Genomic DNA, 12,091 nt, shown 5'->3' with positions numbered 1-12,091 from the left:
TCATTTTTGGAGAAATTATGAGATTATAATGGGTGTGTATTGCACGGAATGTTCGTGTCAGAGTGGGTGACATCATCGGTTAGAGTGGGAGAAAGCCCAGAAAAACTCCAGATTTTTTCTCTTTCCACACTCGGCCCTGGCCACAATTTACACTCTACACACATAATTTTTTCAGAAAATTGTAGACCAACTTGTTCTGTCTCTCACCATGTGCTCAAAATATCAGAGAGACTTACAGAATTTAAATTATCAGCCTCTAAGTGCGGCCACATCTGTCTCTGCTCCTCACTGACTCCAATACAAATATTTTCTGAGAGAAGCAGAACGGACCGATGTTTTAAAATTGCCAGCGTCTCCAAAATATTTACTGTAGAAACACCAAATCGTACCAAATTTTTCAGGAACCCCTTACAGCACCGTTGATCTGTGTTTTGTTCTGATAGGAGTTACCGTTTTTGTCACAGTAAGCCTTTTGCGAGACCAGTGCAGAGGCAGAAAATCGCTCTTTTTCTCGACGTTTCTGTCTGCCTCAGCCTGGGGGGGCCTCTATCGCCGTGGTAACCACCTCGAGATGCCGTGGTAACTTCTGATTCTCAGGCCAGAGCTCGTTAACTTCATAAACAATCCACCTGGCGCTCGTTTAAATGTTTATAAACACAGACACAGCTAAATCAGAATGACACAGGATGCAGCTCATAGTCACACACACACACAGAGACTCTAGAACCAGCTTCATGTGATTACAGACACACACATCAAAACACACAGGTAACTTCATGTGATTACACACACATTTTTCTTGTCTTTTCTTCCAACTGTTATTTATCGATTATGTGTTTCATATATTTTATAAATAATGAGAAAAACCTGCATTAAAACCTGTTAAAGCATAAAATCTAAACACAAAACGCAATAGATTCTAAACAAAGTAAAATAAAATACATTTCAAAGTGATTTAAACTCTTTAATCTCTGTGTCTCCGTCTCTCTGTCTCAGTTACTCCGAGGCGTACCAGGACCAGGACCAGGACAGAGCGAACCCTGTGAAGCTTCACAAGCAGCAGTTCAACCTGCGGCCGGGAGCCGAGTGGGAGAGAACTCCGTCTCCCAGAGTTCATAGCGACGCGGCGCTGCCTCCCGCTGTGGAGAACGGAGGCGTTTTACCTCCAGAGTCGTACTTCATCATGGACTCGGAGCAGCAGCAGCAGCAGCAGCAGCAGCAGGCGGAGTCGGAGACCCTGAGTCCGAGCCCGGCCCACAGCCTCGAGGCCGACCTGGACGTTCCCATGGAGACCGACATCGACGACTTCCAGGAGGAGGAGCTTCCCGCCGAGGCCGAGCCCATCACCAGCGAGCTGCCGTGCTTCGCGCTGCCGGTCACAGTCCTGGAGACGGACATCGACACGTTACCGGCGACCGACTCGGAGGCGTCCGAGGCCGAGGCGTCGCCGGGTCGGACGAGAGCGGCGAGCGGCTCGGTGGAGGAGGAGGAGCCGGAGCTGAGCCGGGAGAGGCTGAGTCTGGAGGAGCTGTTCCCCCAGGGCGGTGAGGGGGAGGCGGGCAGAGAGAGCTGGAGAGGAGCCTGGAGCCTGGAGCACAACACCGACTCTCTGGACCGGTCAGTGTCTGCTGATAGATAGATAGATACAGCCTTTATTGTCCCATAGGGAAATTCATCTTCGTTCATCTTCAGTATATTGTTTGATTGTTTGCTTCTTGTTTGTTGACTCTGGTGTCAGATGTGTCGTTGTTTCCAAACAAAAAGTTCAGACGATCAGAGAAAAAACGACTTCATATCCTCAGTTACAGATGTTTTTGTTTTCCTCCTCCTCCTCGTTCATCACTCCGTCTCTTATTTGTTTATTCATGTGTTGTTGTGATTGTTGTGTGTCTCTCTGTAAATTAAATAAACTCCTCCTCCTCCTCCTCCAGGCGCTCCGGTGCCAGCTCCAGCTGTTCCTCCTACTACAGCACATCTGCAGCCAAAGCTCAGCTCCTCACGCAGATGAAGGATCTGACCTCCGACCTCCGAGAGAGAGACGACGACGACCAGCTCACGTACAAGGTGACACAGCTTCACCTCCTTCATCATCTCCTCCTCCTCTTCTCCCTGTGTTGTTTCTCCTCTGTTAAAGTTATTAAAGTTTTAAAAAATGTCATTAGTTTTTATTTTCATTTAGTTTTTCTGTTTTTTTTATTTTGTATTATTTCAGTTTAGTTTTACTGAGTTCAACAAGTGTTTTAATTTTTCAGGTTTTAGGAGAAAGCCTCTGTCAGACCTCTGAATATGAACACGAACTTCTCCCCTTTTAGTTGCATCCATCCCATAATGTTCCCATCAGTCCTCATCAGGTTACATCACTCTTATATACCTGTGGGTCGTACTCCAAGTCGTCCCGTATTGAGTTGTAGCGTTTTCTTCCTGCAGCTTGTGACATCTCTAAGAAAACTACGACTAAGCTGATGTTATCTGTGTTCTATCTCATTGCAGTTTTTATTCACGCTGCAAAAACTCAAAACCTTTCCAAGAATATTTGTCATATTTCTTTTCAAAATGTCTCATTTCTAGTCAAAACTAATCTCTTTCCACTTAAAAAATTAACTTGTTTTTAGATAATTTTCACTTGTTAAAACAAATTTTCACTTGAAATAAGTAGAAAGTTTTTGTGTTTGTAATAAGAAAGAAAAACTTGCTCCACTATCAGATTTTTCTACTTATTTTAAGTAAAAATATTCTTGAAAGAAGTAAAAAGTGTCTAAAAACAAGCTACTTCTTATGTGATGAGACTTATTTTCAGTACAATGAGATTAGTTTTGACTAGAAATAAGACAAATATTCTTGGTAAGATTTTGCAGGTTTTGCAGTGTAGTTCTTGTTTTTGGAAAAATTGTCATTTTTATTTTTATTTTAGTTCACCAAATTATTTTTTCACTGGTAGTTTAAGTCTTAGTGAACTATAATAACCCTGCTCTTCTCCTCCTCCCACAGAAGCAGCTGATGGAGAGCCTGCGTAAGAAGCTGGGCGTGTTGAGAGAAGCTCAGCGCGGTCTTCAGGACGACATCCGAGCCAACGCCCAGCTGGGGGAGGAGGTGAGGGAGGAGGGAGAAGCTAAACTCTCTCTTATTTACTCACTCACTCACTCATTCATTCATAAATATTTCACTTCATATCCGTTGTGGCTCTAACCTCGTCTCTGTCGGCAGGTGGAGACGATGGTGGTGTCGGTGTGTAAACCCAACGAGGTCGACAAGTTCCGCATGTTCATCGGAGACCTGGACAAGGTGGTGAGTCTGATGCTGTCGCTGTCGGGACGTCTGCTGAGGGTGGAGACCACTCTGGACACGCTGGACCCCGAGACGGAGCATCACGAGAGGGTGAGGAGGAGGAGGAGGAGGAGGAGGAGGACGAGGAGGAGGAAGATGTTATCTGTTACATCAACGTCTATAGAGAAGTCAAAGATGTTTGATCTGGTTTTCTGAGGTTGAGTCGATTCAGAAATGTTCCTGAGGGAAACAGAAGATGTGAAATGTGTGAGTTTTAGATGAAGTGGAAACTGAGCTCCGTTTCCTTCTGTACGGTACACTGCAAAAACTCAAAATCTTACCAAGAATATTTGTCTTATTTCTAGTCAAAATGTCATTTCTAGTCAAAACAAATCTCATTATACTTAAAATAAGACTCATCACATTAAAAAGCAGCTTGTTTTTAGACACTTTTTACTTCTTTCGAGCAGATTTTCACTTGAAATGAATAGAAAAATCAGTTTTTCTTTCTTATTACAAGCACAAAAAACTTCCTTTCACTGGCAGATTTTTCTACTTATTTCAAGTGAAAATTTGTTTGAAACAAATGAAAATGATCTAAAAACAAGTTCATTTTTAGGTGATGAGTCTTATTTTAAGTGAAAAGAGTTTAGTTTTGACTAGAAATTAGACATTTTGACAAGAAATAAGACAAATATTCTTGGAAAGATTTTGAGTTTTTGCAGTGTACAAAGTATCAATAGACACAAAATCCTGAAATATTCTGGAAACTGGAATGGTTGTATAATATAAATGTGTTTAAGACAACAAGTTTTATTTCCAAAGCCTGAAGAAGAAGACAGGATAGATTGTTTAATGAATCTTTGATCAACTCCTTTGAAGCTCGGTGTCGTTTCCTCTTCTTTCTTTCCTCCTAAAGATGATCTGGTTGTTTTAACTGTGTTTATTTTAGTTTGTTTGTTTCATTGATGTATTGATGACGTTGTTTTCTTGGTGTCTCGTTCATTTATTAATTCATTCATTCATATAAAGAGAATAAAGTTCAGATGTTGTGAAGAACACATCGGCTCATGTTTCCTCTCTCTCTCCGTCCTGCAGCTCCCCCTGCTGGAGAAGAAGCGTCAGCTCATGCGGCAGCTGTCTGAGGCCCAGGACCTGAAGGACCACGTGGACCGCAGAGAGCAGGCCGTCAGCCGCGTGCTGGCCCGCTGCCTGTCGCCAGAGCAACACCGAGACTACAGGTACAGACAGACCAACAACCAACAATTAAACACGTTACACAAATAATTGAAATAAAATAGGAATAAATATTGATCCGAATAAAACTGTGTCATCAATTAATCAGGGTCAAAGTGCTTTACATGATAAAAACGATGAACGTAGGAGACACATGTACATTCACACAAGAATTTCAAAACACAGATTTAGAGGCATTGAGGAAACGCTATTTTACACTCAATCGTTTGCAATTGGGAGAAGTAAATAAAATGAGATACAATAGATAAGTCTTATTGTATATTTATATTGGATAAAATAAAATAAGAATGGATTAATTAAAATAGAATAAAAATAAAATAAGGTAGGTAAAGTAAAAAATATAAATATGTATAATGTATAGAGAGCACCAAAAAGACCACTTTTTTTCTAGAAAGCTGAGAAAAATGCATTTTTGTGAAATAGAGTCGCTCAAGAAAAACAGTGATTTATCCATTTTAATTTTGGCTTCAAAAACATGTAAGACATCTGAAAATTTCATTTCACATGTTTTTTCATTGTACGTATATATACGTCAATGGCACTCAATGAGCTAATCAGATTGTGGAAATGTAAACGTTAGGGAGGAGGAGGTGGAGGAGACGTGTGGTCTGACGGTTTCTCTTTATCTTTCTCTCTCTCTCAGTCACTTTGTGAAGATGAAGGCGGCTCTGCTGGTGGAGCAGCGGCAGCTGGAGGACAAGATCCGACTGGGAGAGGAGCAGCTGAGGGGGCTGAGGGAGAGTCTGGGTCTGGGCCTGGGCCTGGGCCTGGGTCTGGGGATGGGATACGGACATTACTGAAGAGAAAGAGGAGAAAGAAGAGGAGGAGGAGGAGGAGGAGTGAGAACCATTTACTGTATTATGACTCCGTTTGAAGACGAGGAACAAAGCGAAGAGCCAAATTCAGTTCAAACATGCAGTGTGAACGTCTGTATCCGTCAAACCATGAATGTCCAAACTGAAACAGAGATGTAGATATGAAGAGTTTGACTTGAAGAAGAAGCACAAGTCCAGCGTCGGACACTTTGAAGAAAAAAAGAAAGTTTGATCCAGCAGGAAGAAGCTGAAGCTGAAGAAACCCAAGTGCAAGTGAACGCATCACCGCTGCCGCCGCCACACGTTGTGCCTGAACACACCACGTACTGTAGAAACTGAAACTGAACTCCTGCCTTGTTGTTACAGTATCATCACTACGTTGTTGCCAAAGACATCTTCGCTCGATGAATGTCTCATTAAGACGCTGCTTATTTTTTATTTTTTATTCATTCATTCGTTTGTTTTGTATTTAAATCTCCAGGTTCAGAGAATCGAAAGGAGAAACTTTGTTAATGTTTAGTTTTTGTTTTTATCGGTGCTTCACACTAAGAAAAGTGTCCGTTAACAACACTAAAGTCCGTTCTGTGACCATTTATTAATTAACCGTCACTGGCTGCATCATCACAAACTACATATCCTGTATTATCCCGCATCATATCGTCGTATCAGCGTTGTGTTTTAGTCCTCGTTACTGTAACGTGTTTTCACTGTGTTGAGTTTGACACTCCACCGGCTCCTTATACGGTCACTGTTGTGTGATGATTGTTATGTACAGAAGACACTTGTGTTTATATTGTATAACGATGTGTGTGTATATATAATGAAAGGTGTGAAACGACTGGAAAGAGAAGAGAAAGAAAAGACCGAGGAGAGTCAGAGTTTACTGTATATTTTGTTTTTTTGAGCTTGTTCCAGGGCGAAGTTTTCAAAATTTTTATTTTGTTTCTTTTTATTTTTTTATCCATTATTTTTTGCCCCGAACTCTGAATCCTGAAGTTCATATTCACTGGAAACTGATGCTGAAAAAGGAGGGGAAAAACCTTAGTAAGCTAAATATGAAGCTACATCCTTTAGTCTGTTAGCTTAGCTTAGCTTAGCCTAGCTTAGCTTAGCATAAAGACTGGATCCAGGGGGAAACTGTGTTAAAGGTTTAAACTAAAAAGCTCACAAATGATGCCAATGTTATGTTTGCCATTGTTATCAATCATCAATCAATTATTCAATTTGTTGGATAAAACTTGAAGAAAAACAAAACAATGGAAAATGTTCATTAGCCTACAATTCACAATTGCTAAAAGGTGATGTTAGCAAAACAACAAAATATTGTTAAATGTTTTTTTTTTATGAACAACAATCCAAAACCCCCAAATATTTAATATCATAATTAAAATTTACTGGGATTGGAAATACATTATTTTGATCAACTATTAATTGATTGATCCAATCAGAGCTCAGTCTCAAGCTGCTGTTTCCCTCCAGTTTTTTTTAATGGTCTTTATGCTAAGCTAACTTGCTGTTAGCTTCTTGGCAGAAAAGAGAAAAAAAAAAAAACATTTTAATCCCAAAGTGTCTAACTGTTCCTTTAAAACTTGATTTTAAATCGACAAAAACTCAATAATCAGATTAAAAAAACAAAGATTCATTGACAGATTGATGTCGTTCAGGTTAATTATTCGTTAACCTTCTGCTCTCACCTCCTGTGACGTCTCATGATTTGTGATACGACCAAAGTCTCTTGAGCTTCAAGTTTTAAAAAAAAAACTAAAAAAACCGCTGCAGCTCAACGAGACTCTTGGATTTCAGAAGAGGAAGTGTTTTTATGTTTTAGGTTTTTTTTCCTTCCAGTTTAATGTTCATTCACAGTTTCACAGTTTTACACTCGGCTTTATTAATTTCCTCTGTTTATCTGTCGTCACATGACTCCTGCTGTTTCTCCCTGAACTGTTGATGTTTGTTAAGTTTTGTACATATGTTGTGTATTCTTGTATTATAACAGCAGTTTTCTAAACCAACTGGAAACGTATTGACTTGAGAGAAAAGAGAAGTTGCTTTACCTTTTTTTTTTTTGTAACTGCAAAAAAAAAAAACACTTGTGAGAAAAAAAGTACCATAAATAATAATAATAGTATTTTAAAGTACCTTTTTTTGTCTCCTGTTGTTATTTATAACGTCGTCTTTACCTGTCCGCTGCTTCCAGGGGCGTGTCTACAGGTGGGATGGGGGGGACATTGCCCATCCAACCCTAAAAAAACCCCCACTGTTACAGCTTTTTTTCATTTTTCTTTTTTTATGGAGTGTATATACTGTAGTTCACCTCATTCATTTTCATATCCTAAGTTCTACCTTTTTACCACTAGAGGGCACCAGACAACAGGACAACGTTTCCTCAATTATAGTACTACATTTACTTTTGACCTGAGTTGCAGAATCTTTCCAGGAACGAAAAGAAAAAGAAAGTTAGATTACCTAAAACTGTGTTACATCCAGTATTTATATAATCACTTTAAGCCAATTGCTTCAATAAACTAAGTATGGTGACAATCTGTTTACCTTTAATAGGTGAACGGGGGATGAAGAATGCCAACGAGAGTCCAAATGGAAAAGTTCTCTGAACTCTTTTAAGTTCACCTTCATTGTTCATCATGGATGGTAGCAGCTGAAAAGACCATCAGATCATATCTTTTTTTTTCAAGCGTGTTACAAGTCCCAGTTTTCTTCTCATCCAATCACATGAGAAATTGTCCGAAAAAGTCTATATTTTAAGCTTGTTTGTAGCGGAAGCTCCCAGTGTCTCAGTTCACTGCTCTTCCTTTGTCTGTGCAAATCCGGCGGAACAGTTTCTCATGTCGGGGCTTCAATACAAGAGGGACATTACAGATGAGCAGCATGGAGATATTTGGATGTTTTTTGGTGTGTCTTTTTGGACGAAGAAAAGTGGTATCCATTCACAACCATTATATGGACAAATACTGCTACGCCGAGACCCCCCGTAACTCAGAGAAGCCACGGAGGACTCTGAAACTTCTCCCAGCCCTTAGTCGACATGAGGGTGAGTAGATAATGAGTGAAATTTGAATTTTGGGTGAACTATCCCTTTAAGTTCACCTTCATTGTTCATCATGGATGGTAGCAGCTGAAAAGACCGAGATGCCTCTTGATGTCCACGGATCATATCATAGTTTTTCAAGCGTGTTACAAGTCCCAGTTTTCTCATCATCTAATATCTGTTTGTCATGTAAATGAGCCGAGACGAAACCCGACTCTGGTGTCAAGTTTCTCTCAGTGAGCAGGATGTGGTGTATGATTGTATGTTGGTTCACACAGGACTGGTGGGAGGTCTTGCATCGTGTGGACACATGGGGGCGCTGTTGGCCACATCAGGCTATGATAAAGTAGAACTTGTGTTCAGGTCAAGACCAACTAACCAGAGTCCAAGTCAGGACCAAGACCAGAGAGACCAAGACTTTGAGGGGGTCGAGACCGAGTCCAAGTCTAAAACCAAACCAATGTGAGACCATTTTCAAGACCATGTATTCAGTACCAGTCCTCATAATAATCACATGGCTTGATATTTACATTATTCCTCCTCAGCTAAAAAGAAAAGATGATTTTATACAAAATCTAAACCATATTTAATGTAAACAAAGTTTGGATTTAACAGAAGATTGAACAAAAGAAAAAAGATGTCACTGCAGCTGTGGTCTTGAGAAAAGTCCAGGTCGACAGAGACCGAGACCATAGAAATGTGATCTTCATATCTGTATCATTTGTGTTTTACAAATTAGTTTGGGAAGACTGAGTCAATAGAGTTGCAAACATAAATATATATTAAATTTAACATATTGTTAATATATATGGGCACAACATCTTGTATCATATCTCTCACAATTAGGACTAAATTAAGCAGGTGGAGTGAACCAGGTGACTTCCTCATTTGTTCCTGACTGGGGAAACTTCTCCTGGAAACACTTTTTGAGGTGGACACCGTAAAATGACCACTAGATGGCAGTCAAGTGTCCGTTTGAACACAACTCAAAAAAGAACAATGAAAACCCCAGTGCACTGTTAGGAAACCATCCTGATGAACTGAACTTGTGTAGTTTGTTGTTGGCTCCTTCACAGAGAACATCTCACCACACATCCATTGATTTCATCTTTCACTTTTAAAAATGTAAGTCAGCAGTTGTTTAGTAGTTGTTTGCCTCATAAGGAAAGTGTAACGAGCATAAAAACGAAACAAACCAAACATCCTGTGATCTGCACCAACACCACATGCCTGAACTTGTGCCTGATATCAGCAGCTGTTATTGCCTCTATAAGGACAAAACAAACAGCTGGTGAGGAAGAAATCACTCATTCTGAGGGTTAAGACATGATGCATGGGGGACACAGCTGCAGCATTTCCTCTTATTACGACATTTCGGCATGAGGATGCAGCTTGCTATTATTCCCCTTTTTTGCGGATTTGTTTGGTCTCGTGTTGAACATCAAGAGTCATGAGTTGATCTGTCCATTAGCTACACAGCTGATCCCTGTAGGGTCGGTGGTTAGGGTTCATCTGCTCCTAAAGTACGGTGACTGTGAGGGGCCATGATGCTGCAAACTCCACAACACAACACATTAAGAAAAACGTGCTGTAAACTCCACAAAACAACGGAAGTGTTTTCCAGGGGGACCATAATCAGAGACGGACCCACATCCTGTTGCCGGTCTGAATCAATGAATGTTCAAACCAATATGTATTAGGACCATAGAGGATTAGTTTTTTTCAAAGAGCTAAGTATTCTTTTAACAGACTTGTCAATGTTTGATACCACAGTGGCTGTGCATCACTTTCAAGTGTCCCTTGGAAACACTTCCGTTGTGTTGTGACATTTGCAGCGCCTTTTTCTTAATGTGTTGTGGAGTTTGCAGCGTCCTGGCCCCTCACGGCCACCGTACTAAAGTAATGTCATGTCAGTCTTTGAAATGTGGGAGGGAACCAACGCAGGCACAAGGAGAACATGTTTCAGATTAGCATTGTTTTTTTTATAGTATGAGTCAAGATGTCAGAGGTAAAACAGTGAAAGTTGTAGATGGGTTATTTGCTAGAAAGGTGTGCAGATTGAAACCCACGCACACCGACCTAGATAATTTACACCTACATCTGTGGCTCCTTCTGTTTTTCATTTGTTTGTGTGGGAGAACAGGAAATTGTGACATTAAAATCAGATTTTGTTTCCATCTAGAAACTCTTTTCATCTTCTTTTGAAACTCATGTATTTGAGAGTTTGTCTCTACCTGTGTTTGCCTGTGCGCATATTAATTCAACTACAACCGAGAAGTGGAGGTGGTTTAGTTTATTTGTGCAAATGGTAAGAGACAGAAAAAGACAAGAGAATCTGATACAGTAGAAATTGATCATGGAAATAGTAATAAATTAACCCTGGATGTACTGGTTCTTCTCAGGTGGACACCGGCATGAGCGTTGAATATAAAACAGATTCTGTGTTGATTTCTGCAAAAGACACAAAGATACAAACGGTTAGTGTTGTCTGTGAGGTGCTGGCCTCAGATTTCTGCTGCTTTAATGATGAGTCATTGTTTATTATTGTTGTTGTGGTTGACCCAACTCTTTCTGATAAAGAGAAGAAGAGCTGTCGGATATTTACAAACTTTATTTTGGTAAAAAGGTCTATGTTACCTGTGTCCCTCGTTACTTGGACTTCCTGTGGGAAGGCGACGAGAGTGTACGACACAGGCTCAGGGTCCATTTTATCTGCAGCAAAGCAACACCTTCATTAGGTTCACTGGTTGTTTTGGCTAGTTTCATATCGTTAGCCACAAGGAAACCAAAAGTGTGCTATTTAAAAACACAAGTGTTTAGCTGAGGCCGACCTTTGTGCTTCTTGTAGAAGAGTAGCAGTGTTACCAAGGTCAGCAAGAGGCCGACGCCAAACACAGGAAGCAGAATATGTGTTAGATGTGGTGGAGAAGATCCAGGACGATGACCTTCAAAACAATAAAAGAGAAAACAAACCACAGTTTACAGCCTGTGTGCTTGGTCGACGTTGAGTTCACGCTAAGTTAACGTGACATTCAGCAGCTCCTCTCACCTCTGACTGTCAGCCAGCTGCTACTTGACTCCCCCACTCCACCGATGTTACACTTGTAGAGACCTTCGTCGGCTTTGCTAACATTGTGGATGGTGATGTTTCCAGTGGAGCTGGTTCCTATGAGGACGTCGTCTTTGTAAAATCCAGCTGTGGCGTTGACGTCATCCTCCGAAGTTTTGCAGCTCAGATTTACGGCCTCTCCCTCCTGCACCGGGTGGACCGGGCTCTCCAGGATCACCGGGCCATCTGGACAACAGAACGAACAGGAAGTAGTTGGTAGATCATTGTGTTAAAGCAAAGTCTGAATCACCAAGAGGAGCCGAGGAACTTCCTGAGTCTTAAGCCATCTCATCTATGTCTTGCAAAGAAAGCTCATGAATCTGTTTTCCCCCTTTGCTACTAAGACATTACAATACATGAAGTCTTTTTAGATTATCTGATGGATATTTTCCAGCTGATCCAGACTAAATTACCACCTTAACCATGGACGGATCGTCACAAACTCTTTTGCCGTCATTCCTGAATCCTGTTGACTTTACTGGATTCATAAAGTCTTACTTCTGGTTTTACCTCAGGTTGGTGCGAACAAACCAGCAAAACATTAACATTAACATTAGCATTAGGTTTGTTGAAGCAAGATGGTTTCATTTTTACACCTCA

At 40.7% G+C, this 12,091-nt stretch overlaps 1 protein-coding gene across 1 annotated transcript in view; it reads left to right on the top strand.

The window, feature by feature from the left end:
- The window catches only part of shroom4 (shroom family member 4), an 87,087-nt gene extending 79,678 nt beyond the window's left edge, over positions 1 to 7,409 (top strand). The window contains exons 7-12 of the mRNA XM_083993385.1: positions 997 to 1,617; positions 1,932 to 2,064; positions 2,989 to 3,090; positions 3,205 to 3,375; positions 4,363 to 4,505; positions 5,165 to 7,409. Coding sequence (XP_083849511.1) covers positions 997 to 1,617; positions 1,932 to 2,064; positions 2,989 to 3,090; positions 3,205 to 3,375; positions 4,363 to 4,505; positions 5,165 to 5,321 — 1,327 coding nt within the window. The 3' untranslated portion in view covers positions 5,322 to 7,409. The remainder of the gene's footprint in view (positions 1 to 996; positions 1,618 to 1,931; positions 2,065 to 2,988; positions 3,091 to 3,204; positions 3,376 to 4,362; positions 4,506 to 5,164) is intronic.
- Positions 7,410 to 12,091: the final 4,682 nt, after the last annotated feature.

Source organism: Trachurus trachurus (genome assembly GCF_905171665.1).
Source record: "Trachurus trachurus genome assembly, chromosome: 18".
Taxonomy (NCBI): Eukaryota; Metazoa; Chordata; class Actinopteri; order Carangiformes; family Carangidae; genus Trachurus; species Trachurus trachurus.
The sequence above is the reverse complement of the archived record's forward strand: the minus strand, read 5'-3'. Positions and strand labels throughout refer to the sequence as shown.